We start from the raw sequence: 20,410 nt of genomic DNA, 5'->3' as shown, positions 1-20,410 counted from the left end.
CAACACCACAGGATCTCAAGTTTTTAATTGTCATCACATGTTTCATTCTGCTCGGCCAGGCAAATGCTTCTCTCTTTGTTCATAGTGCAGCTTCTGTGCCTTGCTGCTTTCACATAATGCATACAAGTACACCTGAACAATATACTGATAGTTGTTGGTTATTTTATTTGGTACGGTAATGAACACCTCCCACTATGACGATAACTTACCCGTACAGTTGCATGTCTTTAAAGTGAAAACGTAAACATCCAGCGTAACACTAATGTTTCAACTTTTACTTTCTGACAAGCAGTGTCCTTCACAGTGGACATGTTTATATCAGTCCAAAATATGTTGTTTCTTAAAACTAACAATTTTACTTTTAATAATGTAAATACCCCACAAACTGATGTTTGGCTTTGCTGGCTTCAAATATGTTTTCTGGATGACTGTTTATGAGGTGGCGACTTGTCCAGTGTGTACGATGCCTTTCGCTCGAGTGCTGCTGGTACAGGCTCCAGCCTCTGTGCTACATCTAGAAAAGCAAGCAGTGGAAAAAAGGATGGATGGATGGCTTGAGAATGTATCAAGTAGTTTTCAGTCTCCTCATATTTTTTTGGAGTGATTATCTCCATGCGCTTCTCCGTGACCCGTGTTGCCTTGACGAAGGTAGTGCTTTGGTACGCAGAAAGGGGTAATGTTTTCACCCGGGTTTGTTTGTCTTTTTGTTCGCAACATAACTCAAATAGTTTGTAACTTGGAGTCACTTTTACCTCACTCTCGGCTTCGGTCTGTTCCAAAGTCTCGCTCTTCCTTCGTGCTGGCTTCTACAAGTAGTAGTTCATCCTCTGTATATTCAGATTCAAAAAGATAATGTTGTGAACCCTCATTTGTCCAAAAATAGGCTTCTTGGTTTGTTACCAAATCTGCCGTGATTAGAACACACACAAGTCTTTGTTTTTCCGGAAGTAGGACACACAGTTGTTGCTAGAAGTCAGAATTGCGCTGCTACAGAAACAGAAATCAATGCGCTGAAAAAATCTGATTATAATGATCAAAACAAGATATTTATTGTACATATTATATATTGTTATGAACGTGTCTGTTAGTACATTACATATAGATTTGCAGTGTTTATATTAAACGATAATGGAGGATTCTGAAGTTGTTTGAGGGCTTTGAAGGCTGCAACGGTGAATCCTACAGGTGGCAATCTTGGGGCACCTCACGTTTTGATTAGGATTACAATTCTGGAGCTACGATTTGAGTAAAAATAATTATTAAGGCATATTTAATTTATGTATATTTATGCAGTTTTACCTCCATTTGTCACTTGCAACTTAAAAAAAAAAAATTTGGAATGAGAAACAGTTCCCACATTTATTAAATCAATGAAAATGTGTGTAAAACTGGACAAAAAGTGGCCATTAAAAAAGGAACTCTGGTCAGATCTCTCTGTGAGGTGGCTCGTTGCAGTCAGCCAAATTATAGAACTCTTTGCATTACTTTATTTACACAAAATAGATTGATTGATTGACGTTTACTGATTGATTCTATAATTGTTCGTGTCCGAATTGTGATGCTTCTAAAAATCAATTTACCCCACTTCTAATGACTCCTATTAGCCGCATCTTCCAAGCATTTTTTATCATCTTTAAAATCTTCCCCAAAACACGTGTTCTTTTCTCTCATGATTGTATACGATAGGCAAAATTCCAAAAAATAGTGCAGTTCCCCTTTAGACATTTAACTAAGTTTTTTTTTTTTTTTGCTTGGAATCATGGATGTTCCTATACTATTCTTTGCAATTAAAAATACACATTTGTCTTAATAAATATGATTAGAACGTTTGAGCATTGTGTGCTTATAATTTATCCTTAACATTCCTGCCACTTCATTTTACACACTGGCACGTTTGTCTATTTTATTTTTATTTTTGACATATACCACAATAATATAGTACGTTTTCACATACTGTATACCTACAATAATATCGTACTGTGGCCTTAATACTGTGATAATATCATAGTGAGATTTTGATACTGTCACATCCCTAAACAGTAGTATTTTAAAAGGAGACAGAAGCCCTATCCCAATGCTCCTCCTCACTCACTATCACAAGCCCTCACTCACTATTACTAGCCCTCACCCACTACCACTACCCCGTGGAAATAAAGCAACAAAGGGTAGAGCTTTGTAATCTGTCCTTGGAATTGGGACACCACTTGCTACGTCACTGCATAGTGTACACGTCCAGGCATGTAAGCAACTATGGTATTCGTCGTCATAAATACATGCTACTAGGGGGTTTCTTGATATGTTGATACTGGTACCAAAATGTGTATTGATACTTTTCAAAATCAAGGGGACCACAGATAATTTAATCACTGGCTTTATTTTAACAGAAAATGTAACTGTACATTAATCATACATTGCATTCATATAACAATTTTAGAAGATTAAAGTAAATATTAAAGTACATTAAATGCAGTGGGCTTTTATTCTTGCATTCAAAGAACAATTTTACATATTTCATATAGCCTGCTATGATTTAGAATAGATTAGAAACATTGAGTGACATTATATTAAATGCTTCATGATTTATGGTTGCCAATTTTGATTTGTGCTAAAAGAATATACAATATTTAGTAAATACTAAAGTTAATATTGTGGCTAAAAGTACACAGATAAGACATGTAGCCGGTAAAGCATACATTTTTAAAGATAAATGAAATAGTGGGAATTTGGTATGAAATTCAGTCAATTCACTTGCATTAGTTTACCTTACGTGGGCGGGTTTGACTCCACTGATAATTGGCAACAAGCCAACCAGCTGTGTAGTTAACTGCATTACCTGTCACACTTAAAACTCCTTTTGCAGATCTGAATGCTTATGTAAATATTTACCTAAATTGGAAGAAAAGGTGGTAATACTGTCTTGCCAACTTTTTGTGAGGTATGTTTTAAAGCAGCGCTTGCAGCGTGGTGCTTCTGTGTTTAAAGCGTCACGTTTATCGTTAGTTTTGAAGCCAAAATACTTCCATATTGTGCTTCATGTACCCTCTTTTTTTTTAACCAGCAGAATTGCTGTTTTTTTCCATGATGTTTCTGCTTGTATGCACTCTATTTGCGCGTTGACATGTCTCGGCTCAACAACCGCCACACTGCAATTTATCAGTAGTCACAACAACGGCAACAACAAACCCAGCAGCAATGGAGCTAACGGTTTGGATTTTTTTATTTTTTATTTTTTTATATCATTAATCATGCTTTGCTTGATGAATAAACAAAATAGAACACGGAGAAGAAGCCGCAATTGACAACTGTTCCTTGTGAGGTTTTTTTAAGTTATGTAAACGTTTAGTTTTTATATTTGCAAGGTTTTTGTCTGTATTTTAGTCTAACATTTGTGTCGCTAGCTGGCTAACGTTCTAACCTAATATACTGTATAACTTGCATAGAAATTGGGGAATAGTTTATGTCCCTTAAGATATTCAGCATCTGAAATCCCTCACTCTGAAGGGCAAGATTCATACCCCCTACCCCTCGTTATGCCCACTACCTCTATATGCAAAGAGTAACTGGGACACCATTACCCCAACGGGAACGTGCACAATTCAAGGATTGGGCTAAAAAGTAGGGCGAGGGGGTGTATTGGGACTGGCCCAAACAATGCCACAACTTACAGAATACATGGCATGAACACATACTGCATTTTACTCTTAGCAAAGTAAACCTTTTTTTTAAAGACTTAGAACAAAAATAAGTTGCACTTTGTTTAGAATACATTTCAAAAACTGAATTAGGAGCTTATGGTTTTGTAAACAAAAATGTAGCATTCCACAATGCATGCAAATGAATAAACTAACATTGAGATCAATAAAGTGCAAACTTTCATCTTCTGTCTTGAATAGAATAGGTTTTTAAAAAGAATATATATATATATCTAACATCGTATGCAGATGAATAATTAACTACAACTTTGAGAGTAAACAAACAGGATTTTCCAAAGTATGAGCACCAAATCTTTAGCTTTGGTAGTCATATGCCATCATGCTCCTTTCTAATCATAAATTGTTTTGGTAAATGGTTTTATCACTGTGTGGATTTGCATGTTCTCCCCGTGAATGCGTGGGTTCCCTCCGGGTACTCCGGCTTCCTCCCACCTCCAAAAACATGCACCTGGGGATAGGTTGATTGGCAACACTAAATTGGCCCTAGTGTGTGAATGTGAGTGTGAATGTTGTCTGTCTATCTGTGTTGGCCTTGCGATGAGGTGGCGACTTGTCCAGGGTGTACCCCGCCTTCCGCCCGATTGTAGCTGAGATAGGCGCCAGCGCCCCCCGCAACCCCTAAAAGGGAATAAGCGGTAGAAAATGGATGGATGGATGGGTTTTATCACAGTAAGCTGCACTTGAGCGGGAGTTTGTTTGTTTGTTTGTTGTCCTGTTTGCCTCGTAAATACTTGCATTTCCACCACTTGGCTTGATGGCCTGTTTTTCAGATGCTGGAATAAGTTTGTTTTACTGCTGGCTTTAACAATTTTTGCACCGTGCTGTTTACCTGTTCCATTTTTGTTGCCGTGACTCCAAGGCACTGCCGACACTTTTCTTTTCTTTGGAACAAACTTGTCGCTCTCGTTCGTGGTAGCAGTAGCTTATTTTGATGCTGTGTGTGAATCGCTGCAAAGGAAATGACGGGGGATGACAAAGTTACTGAAGCTCTCAAAGGCAAAAAGTATTGTCTAGTATTGCGCTAGTGTTGTCCGATACCAATATTTTGGTACCGGTACCAAAAATGTTTCAATACTTTTCGGGACTTTTCTAAATAAAGGGGACCAAAAAAAGTTGCATTATTGTCTTTATTTTCAAAAAAAATCTTATGGTGCATTAAACATATTTCTTATTGCAAGTTTGTCCTTAAATAAAATAGTGAACATACAACACAACTTGTCTTAGTAAGTGAACAAACATAGGCTCCTAATTTAGTCCATTGCCATATGTAGTAACATATTGTCATTTTCCATTCTATTATTTTGTCGAAATTAAGGACGAGTGATAGAAAATGAATTATTAATCTACTTCATTTACTGTTAATATCTGCTTGCTTTCTCTTTTAACATGTTCTATCTACACTTCTGTTCAAATGTAATAATTTATTCTTCTGTTGTTTGGATGTTTTACATTAGTTTTGGATGATTCCACAAATTTGGATATTAGTCCGATACCAAGTAGTTACAGGATCATACATTGGTCATATTCAAAGTCCTCATGTGTCCAGGGACATATTTCCTGAGTTTATAAACATAATATAAATGTGAAAAAAAAGAAAGATATTGTGATGCCAAAAATTTTCGACGTAATCAAAGTAATATCGACTAGATACGTGCCTGTACTTGGTATCATTTCGATGGATGTTTGGTGTAGATCCACCAATGCCGTTTTTACATTTAGACGCCGGTGAGCTACGGTGTGTAGTGAAGCATGTTTAGCTATTCCTCGTCCTGCAGGGATAATATTTGGAAGAAATTTACTTTTATTTGTTGCCATGGAGACTAGGATTAGTGATTTAGAAGTAACTAAAACACTGCAGACTGCGTATGGACGTTCACCGCTAGCTAGCGAGGCATGTCTTAAAGCACCTCTTCCTGAGGGTGTATCAGTGTTATAATTTCACCTTTTATGTTAGTTTTTCAAGCCAAAATGCATCTGTTCTCCTTTTTCTGTCTACAGGCATTGTAAGTATTCATGATTGTTTGCTACCAAACATGCTTGTCTGCTCGTAAACCAGCAATGACACGATGTGACGGGGGTGAGGGGTGGTGGTATAGTACCGAATATGATTCATTAGTATCGAGGTACTATACTAGTACCGGTATACCGTACAGCCCTAACTGGCACAAAATTATTTTCAATCATCTGCAACAAAAAAACTTATTTTTATCGATACAATTGATTTGTCACCAAGGTCTACATTGATATTGATTATTATAATACAGATTGATTTATTGCCGGTTTGAAATACTTGAGAAGATTACCTTAAAAAATATGATCACATATCAAAAAATAATCACAATTACATTATTTTTCAAATTAATTTAGCCCTAATGATGATTGCTGTGTCAAATACCCTATTTACTTGTTCTAAGGTGACACAAGAATTTGTGTATATGTGATGTTTTGTCAGTGCTACAAACATTTTATGGTTGACTAATTCGTAAATTGCATAGCCATGTATGCATAATGTGGCATGAGCTTAAATGTAGTGTAAACCGGTACAGATTTTGTACAGTTTTTGCAAAAGGTACAACCTATCCTATTGATTAAGAGACTGTGGATCGGCTGGACTATAGAAGTCTAAATTTGGATCCAAACCTTATTTGCTTTTGGTTTCGTGTTTGCTAAGGTTTTGACCCTCCCAAGTCCTCCACCTGTGGGTGCTGGCGGTTTGAAGTGGCTGCTGAGACCACCGTATGTACACACTTCTCCTGCAAGTGTGAACATGAAGAAACCCCCCTTCTTCTTCACACTGTCTGAACCTCAGTCATTCTCCTACAGTGTGAAGGATGGCCGCATGGCCTCAGTGCAAACGATGAAATGTTTGTATGTGAGTGTGAGAATCCCCTCCCCCATCTCTGCCGGCCCCTGCGACTACGCCTCACCACATGATGGTCTGGGTGGGCTTTCCCCCTGTGAGTGACCCAGTTGTGAGGCACGGTGCTTTTGCGAGGCCTCTGAGCCCCCTTGTCTGAGCCCAGATTAATGACTGCCGATGATGATGATCCTGTGGTCCCACACTTCCTCTCTTCCTGTCTTGTGTGGACACCCCTTTGAGTAGATTTTATTTATTTATTTGGATGTAACAAATCGGTGGACAAAGCCATTCATGATTCCAAGAAGCTTCCTGATGTTTCCTGTTGATGCATACTGCAAATGCACCTTTTGTCAACCAAGGAAGTTGCAGGAACTTCTCTATTCCCTTGTGGACCATAAAACTAACCACAACATTCAGCGTGGTCAATTGAAGTACTTTGAGCGTAGTTTTAAGTTAAGCGGCATCCACTTCTGCCGTGGCATCGAGGCCTTTGCGCGTTCATAACCTAAATTGCATTAAACCCTTATTAGTTGAGGATTTTACCTGAGAAATCCCCTTTTCTTCTTGAGAATAGAATTACGCCGCAGCGCCAGTCATTGTGTTGTTCCGTTCCCATCTAGAGCAACAGGATTCGTGCGACATTGTTCCTCATGAAAGAACAATTCAAAGCCCATTGTTAAATGAAGCCATCGCCAGTCATGTTTTCCCTCGAATTAACAACGATCATGTTAAATCCCCTCATTTCTTTCACACTCCCCTGACCATATCAAGCTTTAAGTCATTTAGATTGCCTTCTACTGCCCCCTCTTCCTCACTCAACACCCTTATCTATCTACCCATTTCATAAATCATCAAGGTCCTTATTTTTTTCCCCTGAATCGTCCCTCTCGCCCTTTCACCACAGTCTCTCTCTCTCTCTCTCTCTCTCTCTCTCTCTCTCTCTCTCTCTCCCCGACTGCATCCCAGCCCCCATCGCTCACCCGCCCTCCCTCCCTCCACCCCACCTCCCCTGCTTCTTCTCCTCAGCCCAGCTGCCTGTGGAGTTGGATGTGGTCCAGGAACAGGCAGATGGCTCTGTAATTAGAAGTGCATCTCTCCATTCCCTTTCCACTTCTCCCTGTTAAATCAAATTACAGAAAAAAAATCTCATCTCTGGATTCACATTCTTTGCAGCGTAGCCCCATTCTTCTTTTTCCTGTTGTCTGCAATGTGCAACAGAGGCGGACTGAGAGGTAGCGGATGGTCTCAGAAACTGGAGCTCCTCATGTGTACGAAGAATTGGAGAGCTGCATGTAGTTTTGTAAGCCATATAAAGAATGTGTATGGAATTGTAGTTCTCATCATGGTTGCCAGTTTCTATTCCACTCCGGAACTCAACCCTTTAAAGAGAATGGCAGGCATGTGTATGGGTCTGTGCCTTGGCTCACTGTATGCACGGTACAGTGTGTGTGTGTGTGTGTGTTTGTTACTGGGGAGGGGCTGCTGGCCAGCCTTCATGATGTCACTGGGGTCCTGGGAGCAAGAGGAAATGCTCGCTGTGCACAGGGATCTGAGCCTTCGCCATGCCCAGCGTGCCATGGCCGCTGTGCCTCTTCCACAAGCGGGAGGAGCTGGCGTCTTTAGACTCCCTCTCGCCATCATGTGGCCACAGGATGAAACCATTTTTAAACACAAGGGGAATAATATATATATATATACTTATATGTATGAGTGTGTGTGTGTGTGTGTGTTTGTGTGTGTTTGTGTGTGTGTGTGTGTGTGTGTGTGTGTGTGTGTGTGTGTGTGTGTGTGTGTGTGTGTGTGTGTATATTGTTCTTGTGGAGACATGAAATAATAAGAGCCTGTTACTCAATGTTTGTATGCTTGTTTAGGTGTATGCATCTACATCCAGTGATGAATATGCCAGGGACAATGGCGGCTATCCTGGCGGTAAGCCTGGCGCTGTATATCCAGGCTCTTTCTACATGCAAGGCAATAGTTTACTTTTGATGAATTTGCATATTTGTGCTGTATATGTATGTATGAAGCTTAATCTTCATTTGCTTGTGCAGACGACCCCTGGTCATCTTCTGGCTACTCAGCCATGCTGGGTAACTCTCCTCACATCGGACCACCAGGCTCATTCTCATCACTGAACCCTCAAGACAGAATGGTGGGTTGGTTACACTTGGAGGATCATGCTCATCTTCTAACACTTATCTGTCCTCTTTAAAACATGTTTTCCTTCTTGGCCATGTTGACATGCACTGTCTGTCTCCACAGAACTATCCACTGCATGGCAGCGAAGTCAACGGCTTCCACGCCGCCCCCACCACCTACAACCACACGCCCGCCATTAATGGAGAGGCCATCATGAGTAAGACTTGCCTTAATATTTATTATTTTTGTTTAAAGCCTCCATAAGTGAGACTTTCTGTATTAATTTCTCAGCAGGCAACAGGGCCACCACAGCCAGCAGTTCTGGAGACGAAATCGGCAAGGCTCTTGCTTCGGTGAGTTGCTGTTTTACCGCGACTCACTGTACTTCTCCAGCTTTATTTAAACAAATATTGTCATTGATTTTTTTCAGATTTATCCATCGGACCACAATAGTAATAACTTCTCTTCAGCTCCGTCAACTCCAGGGTCTCCTCAGGGTATTACAGGTGAAGTACAGCTGCCCTGTACATTCATATAATTTAAGCCAGCACATACTGTGTGAATTTATACTTTAGATGTTTACCTTGTTTTGGACACACATGGATTTAAACCTTGTAACCTTAAATGCATGTTAAAACGTTATCACAGAAATGCCCCTGCAACTCCCTCAGGTGTCACATGAAAAGTAAACACATTTACCACTATCCTAATATTTTTTTTCTGCAGGAGCTCAGTCCCAGTGGCAAAGACCAACCACACCCAGTTTTGAAGGGCAACCTCATGCACTGGTATGCTCCAACACCTAAACAGCAATATTGTTGTGCTTGGTTTATTGAATTTTCCATGAAAATAACAATGTTTCTCCAGCAGAGTAAAATGGAGGACCGTTTGGAGGAGGCGATCCATGTGCTGCGGAACCACGCTGTTGGCCAAGGCCCCGGCTTAGACGGTGCCCACTCCGACATGCACAGCCTGCTGTCCGCGGTCCACAACGGGGGCCTTGGAGTCCTCTCTCCAGCTTTCCCTAACGCGAGTCTTGCTCTCAGCAACAGACATCCTGTTATGGTGAGCTACGTACCACTGTTTTTCCATTGGAGCTATGTGTTGTATAACACAGAGAAAGGAAAATCCATACTTGCTGTCATAGCTTATCACATACATATCGATTGTGAAAATTCTTTCTTTAAGGATGCTGTTGCTCTGCTATATTGTGTAAATGGTAGGGCTGTGAATCTTGGGGCACCACACAATTCGATTCTTGGAAGTAACTATTTGATTTAGAATCTATTCTTGATTCAAAATGATTCTCAATTAAAAAATCCAGACTTTTTTAATAACATTGGTTGCCAGTTTTATGATTAACTGCATTTCTCCATGAAATAGATAAACAGCTCTGATACATTTCTGTGTTTTTTAAAAGAAAACTATTTTTGCTTAATAAAATTCTACCCATACGTATAATAAAGTTAAACAAAAATAACGCTACAAAAGACATATCCATCACTTCGCTTTTGTAAAGTAAATCTGTACAGCAGATATGGGCATCTACATCAACAATACAATTTGCCTTAGTGACTGGATTGGACGGATCAAAAATAAAAATCGATTTAAGAATTATTACAAATAAGAACCGCGATTAAAAAAAATAAATTATAATTTTGACACCCCTAGTAATTGGTGATTTGTGCGTTGCTTAAGAACAATATTGTAGTATTTATTATATGACTTATTTAAATAATTCAAAATAAAGTAAAACATATTTTTGTGTGTTTGAAAAGGGTTGTGGAAGAATAAAGTAGAGACAAATATGTTTACCTTCTGCCATCTGGCGGACAGATTTAAAACTGCAAGCATTTTAGACTTCTACTATTTGGACTACTTAGACTTCTGTGTTGATGGCTCCACAACTGTTGGTTATTGCTTGTGAAGAGTCAGTTGCGTATACACCACACATACTGCACTGTGTATATACTACATATGATAGTGGTCCCATAACTATCCATCTGATATTAGGAACTGTAACGTCACACTGATAAATCCAATAACATATTTAAAAAATTGCATCAGATAACTGATTTAATTCTTCAAACTGCGGCCCTCTTCATTATGTTGTTGAATAGCCTTTTTATATAGTATATACTATCAGCCCGTCAGGGACTGCAGATGGAAATTTAGCCTCTGGCTACAATCGGGCACATTTACATTTTATGTTTATTAATGTTCATTGACCCATGTAATAAAGATATACCAAATAGGAACCTCCTCCTCAGGATTTTTGTTATTGGTGTGTCTACTGGGTCAAGCGAAAGTTCAGATTAAAATGCGGTTCTTTATAAATCATTTAACATTTCTCTGTGTCCCCGTCAAAAATGCGTCCCGGACCGGTACGGGGGGGACACTGGAATAAAGGATTTAATCTTCATTACTAATTTATAGACATGTGATTCTAGGCCGGGGGTCGGCAACCCGCGGCTCTAGAGCTGCATTTATTGCCGCCAGAGTGGCTCCCTGGGATTTTTCAAAAATTTATGAAAAAGGGAAAAAAATGTTTTTTTTGTAGGACAAACATGACACAAACCTTCTGAATTGTTCGAAATTCCACTATTTAACTTAAATATGCTTAACTGATGAGTATTTGGCAAGCGCCGTTTTGTCCTAATTTTGGCTGACCTAGAAGAGACCATAGTTTTACATGTACAACTTTCTCGACACTGCCACAGAAAACATGTTTCATGCCACTCTTCTTTGTCTTCGTTTTGTCCACAAAACTTCTTATACCGTGCATTAATGCACAAAGGAGAGCTTTTGTTGATTTTATTGACTTGTGTGGAGGCATAGTTGGTCAGTGCATGACTGCAAGCTAACAGATGCTAACATGCTATCCAGGCTAGCTGTATGTACATATTGCATCATTATGCCTCGTTTGTAGGTATATTTGAGCTAGTTAATTTCCTTTACTTATGTCCTATGTATTTAGTCTATATTTTCAGGCTCATGAGACATTATGTGTATGTAATGTTGGCTGCATTTCTGATAGTTATTTGTGTGTCATGTTGTTATAGGCCACAGCAAACGTTACCGACCTTGCAAAGATTACAATAAATCCATTCCCTTAACTTGGACACACACATCTATACCTTTGGCCATTCTAAGCCAGTAATTTCCAGGAGTAACCTCACCCTCTGACAAGCCTCCGTTTTAGTAATGTTTTGTTATGTTGCAAAAACGTGTAGTATAAATATTTAATTTGAACATGTGTTGCCTTAATTAGAAGACTTATATAAGGCTTTTAATTTTTTGCTCCTCCAGACGTATTGTTTTTGTATTTTTGGTCCAATATGACTCTTTGAAGATTTTGGGTTGCCGACCCTTGTGTTAGCCCTACCATAGTAGTGATGTCATAATTGGTTGGGACAAATGTACAGGTATAATTTGTTAAAGCCATCTTCGAGTTTCTTACTTCCAGGTTTCGGTTAGCTGCAGTGGAATATACGTATAAAAAATATATATATATTGGCATGCACCTGGGTATAGATTGATTGGCAGCACTTAAAATGACCCATTTTCCCAAGTAATAAAGATATCACAAATGGCAACCTCCTATTGGTTCTTAGTATCGGCTTGAAAAAAATATGGGAAAGACATCCTTGTCCATTGTGTAATACCTGCTAGGGCTCCACAAATAAATAATTTAACTTCGATCACGATTTTGGCTACCACAATTAATTGAGGGATATTGTTGGCGATATATTTCATCTCGAAACGGCTTCCACCCACACCAGGACCCATTGGTTATATGCACACAGCTCCATTGCCTTATTGGCTACCATTTAAAAAATAAAAAAAATACAACTTTTCTCAAGCTGCTGCACCCAGTCGCTTTGTTTAACATGGTTTAGCTTCTGTGGAGTTTTTGGCGTGAGTTTAAAGACTGTAGGGATGTTATTAAACGGTGATAAGTGTGGAAGCCTGGACTTTCACTGGACTGATGCAGGACTGACTATTAGCTATCATGCTTAACAGCGTCTGTAGACACTTTTCCATTGAGTGCAAAAACTTGCAAGACGTGCTCCCAGTTTGCATTCATGCAACCCCTGCATCTGGGCGTGCGTATGAAATGGGGAACTATAATTGCATTCATATGAGTACAATCTTGTCTCTGAATAAAGCAATATTCATGTATTTTGGTAATTTTATATACCGTATTTTCCGCACTATAAGGCGCACCAAAAAACCTAAAATTTTCTCAAAAGCTGACAGTGCGCCTTATAATCCGGTGCGCCTAATATATGGACCAATATTGAGCCACAATAAGCGGTAGAAAATGGATGGATGGATGGATGGAGGTCTCGCAACTACGGTAAGCAGCCGCCAACTTCCTTTTCACTCCTAAAAGAAGCGCGCGGTGCATGCTGGGATATATGACTGCGGGAAGCATGCCGTTTCTGTGTGTTTATGTAAGACCCCAAAATGGCTCATATTAAGAGACACGCTTACGACCCAGAGTTTAAACTCAAGGCGATCAGTCACACAGTAGAACACGGGAATAGAGCAGCAGCGAGAGAATTTAACATTTACAGCAGCGACACTGACTCGTTTAATGACTACTTCAACGAGATGGAGCCGGGCATGTTGGATGCCGCATTCGCCCAACTGTTTGATTCGAACACTGAAGAAGAAGAATTTGAGGGATTCGTGGATGAGGAATAACTTAATAAAGTGAGCTTTACATGTTTATTTTGTTTGTTGTGTTGTGTGACATTATCGTTTGAGCAACGTTGAGTTATTGATATATATTATTGCTTTGCACTATTTCGAGTGTTACTATATTGTGAGTGCACTAACGTTTGATTTACCGTAACAGTATCAGACTGTTTTTTACGTGTTTATTGAATCAGGGAAAATAATAACACAGCTGTTTATTAATTTTGGGAGTGAACAGAGTTGTCAGAACGCTGGTTTGTAATCTATTAATAAAGTTTGACTGACCTGACTGTTTTGTTGACATTCCCTTTAGCGCAGCTCCATCTAAAGGATACATAACATAACCCCGCCCTCTACTGTAGCATCTATTCAATGCGACTTATAATGCAGTGCGCCTTATATATGAACAATGTTTTAAAATAGGCCATTTATTGAAGGTGCGCCACGGTACACGATTCACACAAAAAGCGATCAAATGTATATGATTAGTAGACATGGGCCGATAACAAATTTTGCTTGATAGATTGAGCTATAAATTATTGCTGATAAACAGTATTATTACTATTACTTTTATGAGACCACATTCAAAATTATTGTAATGATACTACATAATAATAATAATGCACATATATCCCTTCAAATTAAATAAACTTGTATTTTAACATTGTAAATGGAATGAAAACATTCAAAACCCCAAATTTAATAAAACAAACAATAATAAATTATACTTTGTCTGTTGGAAAAATGTTGCATTTGAATGAAAATTAAAACCAAAAGCAATAAAATATATTGAGGGGATAGGGTTACACAACCATAACAATACATTAAATAGCTAAATAAACTATAGACAAAGTTGCACTTTAATATTGGACATGTAGTCAGAGGTCGAGTTGTACATGACTTAACTGAAAATCAAGTTCAGACCTTAAACAAAAGTGTAAAGTAACAATACAAACACTACAGTTCAAACAAACATTAACTGGTAATGAGAAAAACTAAATTAAATTTGGAAAATTCCGGGTGAGGAACATCCACATGACATGAGAACATTTCAGCACTTTTTAAAAAATGCTTGTTTTATTACTGTATTAAATGGCAGCAGGTCTTTGGTGAAGTATTTAACCACACTCGCTGTGAGCGCACACCATTTTGCACTGTTTTGTTTACACTGACCTGGCTTTTTCACCAAACACGAGGTGTTTGCATATTTGGCGAACTGGCCCTAACTAACCCTAACCAAGTGTTGATAGGCTCATCTTGTTCCAGAGGTTTAAACTGAAATATTCCCACATTGGTGCGGTGGCTTTGGTTTTGTGATCATTTTGTCCAAGTTGGCTACTATAAGCTAACTACGAACCCCGTTTCCATATGAGTTGCGAAATTGTGTTAGATGTAAACATAAACAGAATACAATGATTTGCAAATCATTTTCAACCCATATTCATTTGAATATGCTACAAAGACAACATATTTGATGTTCAAATTGATAAACTTTTTTTTTTTTTGCAAATGATCATTAACTTTAGAATTTGATGCCAGCAACACGTAACAAAGAAGTTGGGTAAGGTGGAAATAAATACTAATAAAGTCGAGGAATGCTCATCAAACACTTATTTGGAACTTCCCACAGGTGTGCAGGCTAATTGGGAACAGGTGGATGCCATGATTGGGTATAAAAACAGCTTCCCAAAAAATGCTCAGTCTTTTACAAGAAAGGATGGGGCGAGGTACACCCCTTTGTCCACAACTGCGTAAGCAAATAGTCAAACAGTTTAAGAACAACTTTTCTCAAAGTGCAATTGCAAGAAATTTAGGGATTTCATCATCTGCAGTCCATAATATCATTAAAAAGGCTCAGAGAATCTGGAGAAATCACTCCACGTAAGCGGCATGTCTGTAAACCAACATTGAATGACCGTGACCGTCGATCCCTCAGACGGCACTGTATCAAAAACCGACATCAATCTCTAAAGGATATCACCACATGGGCTCAGGAACACTTCAGAAAACCACTGTCACTAAATACAGTTTGTCGCTACATCTGTAAGTGCAAGTTAAAGCTCTACTATGCAAAGCGAAAACCATTTATCAACAATATCCAGAAATGCCGCCGGCTTCTCTGAGCCCGAGATCATCTAAGATGGACTGATGCAAAGTGGTGAAGTGTTCTGTGGTCTGACAAGTCCACATTTCAAATTGTTTTTGGAAATATTCAACATTGTGTCATCCGGACCAAAGGGGAAGTGAACCATCCAGACTGTAATCGATGCAAAGTTCAAAAGTCAGCATCTGTGATGGTATGGGGGTGCATTAGTGCCCAAGGTATGGGTAACTTACGCATTTCTTTGAAGGCACCATTAATGCTAAAAGGTACATACAGGTTTTGGAACAACATATACTGCCATGTAAGCGCCGTCTTTTTCATTGACGCCCCTGCTTATTTCAGCAAGACAATGCCAAGCCACATTCAGCACATGTTACAACAGCATGGCTTTGTAAAAAAAGAGTGTCGGTACTTTCCTGGCCCGCCTGCAGTCCAGACCTGTCTCCCATCGAAAATGTGTGGCGCATTATGAAGCGTAAAATACGACAGCGAAGACCTCGGACTGTTGAACGACTGAAGCTCTACATAAAACAAGAATGGTAAAGAATTCCACTTTCAAAGCTTCAACAATTAGTTTCCTCAGTTCCCAAACGTTTGAGTGTTGTTAAAAGAAAAGGTGATGTAACACAGTGGTGAACATGCCCTTTCCTAACTTCTTTGGCACATGTTGCAGCCATGAAATTCTAAGTTAATAATTATTATTTGCCAAAAAATAAATAAAGTTTATTAGTTTGAACATCAAATATCTCGTCTTTGTAGTGCATTCATCTGAATATGGGTTGAAAAGGATTTGCAAATCATTGTATTCTGTTTATATTTACATCTAACACAATTTCCCAACTCGTGTAAATGAGGTTTGTAGTTGTACAGTTATGCTTGCGTCGCTGCACAGAGTCAAAGACACTTAATGAGGACAAATTAATTCACTCCCTTCTTTTCATTCTGCTACGGTACAACACGAAAAGCTGCCAAATGCATCAAAAAGCGTAAATGCTGTTGAAAAACTTACCGACTTGGATTTAAATTTGTCTGTTAATTTAGTTATCGAATATTGGCCGAGGCCTAATGATTAGGTCAAGTGGGGGTCCACTTAATTACGCACAGGCTACCGCTGAATGTGGCTGTTTTTTTATATGGCGCTTTTCAATTGGCAAAAGAAAATATATGTGGTACCAGACGGTGCTCTGAGTATCTGATCATCGGGCTACCAAACATGCCAAGCTATTATTACTATATGAATAGTCGGGCAAACATGTCACTATTTCTTACTACTCACTCATTGCTACCCTCACTTTCTTCTTGGATAAAATTAGGTGGGTTACGATAGCTGACAGCCAAATGCCAAAAAGTACTCACTATTCTGTTTGTTGCGGTGTCTCTTAACCAATATTGTCAACGTGAAATATTTTTTTAAAGTGTCTGGAACAGTTTTAATGTAGAAATGCGCACTGTACGTCAAAATGGGTCTGAATACACATGTATTTTTTTCTCCACTTTCATGAATAGGGTGGGAAACATGAAGAGCCCTCTGGCCTCCCTCCCAGCAGTACACTTCTGCACGGTCATCACGCGTCCGGGTCCACGCCATCCGCCGGCCCGCCTGAAGGCTTCACCAGTAAGTTAGATCTCACCTCTTCTCACACATTGACGTTACATGAGCGGGGCATCAGACGCACATGTCCATCCACAGGTCTATCGAGCGGCATGACGCGCTCCTCACACTCTTCCAGCAGCTCGGACATCAAAAGAGAAGACAAAGAGGACGACGACAACTCATCTATTGCAGACAAATCTGAAGAGGAAAAGAAGGATTCCAAAGCGGCGCGCAGTCGAACAAGGTAGAGTTCGCCGCCTCTTCAAACTTTTTTATTCCATTAGGATTACTGATGTGGGATTGGGATGATTTTTGCCTATTTTATTTTATCTGTTCTTGCCTGAGCCAGATAATCATTACCACTGTGTACCGGAGTTCACGTCGCTAAATATTGTACTCACATTAGGAATGCACAATTACAAGTCCAGGTTCCTTTTTACATGCATGCAGGAAATACTTGAGTGCCAGGAAGAGTGCATGTCTTGATATAATTTGAGAATGACAAGCTGCAATGAATGTGTCATTTTAATGCTATTCACAGTGTGGATCCGCTTTTAAGTTGCTACTCCGCGCTTCCGTGGCAGCAAATAAACTAGGTTTCTTACAGGTTTCATTATTAAGTTAAAGTACCAATGATTGTCACACACACTGATCACCCCCTGGGAGTATCACTGCAAGACTAGAGGACGAGAAATGGCCGAGCGTGCTACACATCAAGCAGGACAACACAAGAAGCCATGTTAACCGCTACGGTTTCAATGTAAAGTGGGGGTGATCAGTCCAAATATCAGTACTACCATGACCTAATATTGTATCAGAATATGATCAATATTAAAGTGGATAGAATGTTTTTTGTCGCTTTTGTCATTGTTTACAACCGTGAGGAACAATTCCCCGCATACAAGTGGGTTTTGAGAGCAAAAATATTATTTAAATGAGGACAAAAACATTTTTAAATGGGAGCCAACAGTAGAGTTTTTTTTTTAATTGTACACTATCCACGTCATTCTGCTCAAGAACTTGTATGTTACATTCAATACCACACATTTAATACATCATTGGATTTAGAACAACACTAGCACATGTGAAATTTAATTGAAAATAAGCTCTATAAAAAGGTATTGTGTTTTGGTTAGTTTCAATGTTTCCTGAAAAAAAAAAACTTTCGGTTCCATAACCTGTAATAACGTCCAAGTACCAGATTGGTACTAGAGATCCGATCGGAGGCCAAAAATGTGGATTGCGACGTCCCTAATTGAAATGGTTATTTTCCTGGGACATTCCTGTTTGTTGCTCTACATTAGTGTTGTAAAAATATATACAGTTCATATCACGGTTATCTTTATTGTCACAGTATTGTGTGAATGTTGTCTTGTCTATCCGTGTTGGCCCTGCGATGAGCTGGCGACTTGTCCAAGGTGTACCCCGCCATCCGCTCGGATGCAGCTGGGATAGGCTCCAGCACCCCTGCAACCCGAAGAGAGACAAGCTTTAAAAAATTAATGGATGGATGTTGAATTTGCTCAAACTATTTATACACACACTGAAATCTTTTAACCAAGGTGTATTCACCAAAAATAAACGCACTATACTTGCTATATAATATTGTTGTGGCTTCTTAGGAGCCATATTATTGCTTTTGAGTGTTTGAACATTTTTATCTTCTGTTTTCATTTGTCTTGGTTTTGGAGTGTTTCTTAATGATAGACAAAACGTGTTTTTTAATGGAGAAATATGTTAATGCACTTTGATTTCATGTTAGAATTTAAAGGTGGACTGCGCTTTTTTTGGAATTTTGATATTTGTTCACAATCATTATGAAAGACATGTAGTTTAAAATTTAAGTAAATGTGATCAAAAGTCTGCTTACAATGGAGCTCATGGGGGTTCAATTTAGAATCGGAATCATTATGAGCCATCATAAAAACATCCAAACACCTCCATTAGTTTTTTATATACATGATGTAACTATATATGTAATGTAGTAATGGGCAGATTTATAATTTATGTATTCTGATCGTTTTAAGCATACATCACTGATTTCTGCACACTGCAGATCTCATGAGCGCCAACAAACATAACAAAACATAACTTACTGTACAAGGTCTGCTGTCAGTAGGATGCAGACTGCTGGGATGTTCATGTAATACCATTTAAGTGAAGAATATCTCATAATCCTCGTGAAGAAACTGGGTGGGGTGCGGGGGGGAACAAACACTTGTCGTGTCCTCGCCAGTTCCAGGTCCTAAATTAGCTGTCAGTGTCCTAACTTGTCAGGTTATCTACCCAGACGTCCCATGTCTGGGTGGGATGCATGATTTATGATCTACAATAAACTTACAGGGAGCAGGGAAGCGAGAAAGCACCAGACCACTCAATGGTGTAAACATAGGGAGACACCGAAGTGAATAGTTTGTCTGTGTTAGCGGTCCTAACAACAATATCACTTATACTTGGTTAATATTCAAATCACGAAATGTAAATTGAGTATTGTTGGCGCTTTTTAAATTGTTATTTATCGGATTTTATTGCCGTATGTAAGCAGTCTTCTATTTACGTTAATTTAATATTGAGAAAGCATTGAAAAAAATCCATCCGCCGGAATGTCTTTCATAACACTTGTGAACGACAGGCAAAATTCCTCAAGAAAGTGCAGTTCCCCTTTTAAACCAGCGAGCGATTAGCTGTCTAGCTGCTTCTCCAGGAAATGAGCAGTATATTAAGTTTTGGAAGTGGGGTAATCAATCACGGTTTCAAAATTACAATTTGAAACGCTAACTGTCCGTAAGTTTACTGCAGTATATTATTATAACAGTAATCATTACATCCCTGCTCCACATTCACACAAGTTATACAGTAGATGAAGATGACAATCCATCTAACATTTGAGTTGATTCTTGTGACCCTTTGATGGCCCTGCTTGGCATTGTTAGGTGTTTAACGATGTTGAAATCCCTCCCCTTCCCTTCATGTCACAATTTCAGAAAGGAGGCGTTGACCCTCCAGATTCTCTCTAGCCTTTCAGACCAGAAAGATGAGTAAGTTTCTCAAGTAGAGAACATTTCTTGTGCTTTGTGGGGCTCCTAGGCGACTTTATGCAAAGCACGTGCTCACAGAGCGTGACGCTGCTTAAACATTGATTACATTTACCCTATATGATGAGATTTGAAGCCCAGTTTAGTCCCTGAACTATTTAAGATGTGGAGTTGATTCGTTAAGTTTAGGTGCACAATCTCTGTTGTTTTTTGCAGAATTGTATTGTAACTATCTGTGGTTTGTTTCAATGTTTTCCCACC

The 20,410-nt window shown here is 39.1% G+C and overlaps 1 protein-coding gene across 6 annotated transcripts in view; it reads left to right on the top strand.

Moving 5' to 3' along the window:
• tcf3b (transcription factor 3b) overlaps positions 1-20,410 on the top strand; it is a 72,520-nt gene that overhangs the window by 45,879 nt on the left and 6,231 nt on the right. For 4 of the 6 annotated variants that reach the window (XM_061888792.1, XM_061888788.1, XM_061888786.1 and 1 more), the window contains 10 exons: positions 8,445-8,544; positions 8,625-8,725; positions 8,836-8,929; positions 9,004-9,065; positions 9,143-9,218; positions 9,439-9,500; positions 9,580-9,777; positions 17,027-17,135; positions 17,211-17,358; positions 20,099-20,152. In XM_061888792.1, coding sequence (XP_061744776.1) covers positions 8,445-8,544; positions 8,625-8,725; positions 8,836-8,929; positions 9,004-9,065; positions 9,143-9,218; positions 9,439-9,500; positions 9,580-9,777; positions 17,027-17,135; positions 17,211-17,358; positions 20,099-20,152 — 1,004 coding nt within the window. The remainder of the gene's footprint in view (positions 1-8,444; positions 8,545-8,624; positions 8,726-8,835; positions 8,930-9,003; positions 9,066-9,142; positions 9,219-9,438; positions 9,501-9,579; positions 9,778-17,026; positions 17,136-17,210; positions 17,359-20,098; positions 20,153-20,410) is intronic. The other 2 variants (XM_061888787.1, XM_061888791.1) reach the window with 2 other exon arrangements.

Source organism: Nerophis ophidion, linkage group LG26 (assembly GCF_033978795.1).
Source record: "Nerophis ophidion isolate RoL-2023_Sa linkage group LG26, RoL_Noph_v1.0, whole genome shotgun sequence".
Taxonomy (NCBI): domain Eukaryota; kingdom Metazoa; phylum Chordata; class Actinopteri; order Syngnathiformes; family Syngnathidae; genus Nerophis; species Nerophis ophidion.
The sequence above is the reverse complement of the archived record's forward strand: the minus strand, read 5'-3'. Positions and strand labels throughout refer to the sequence as shown.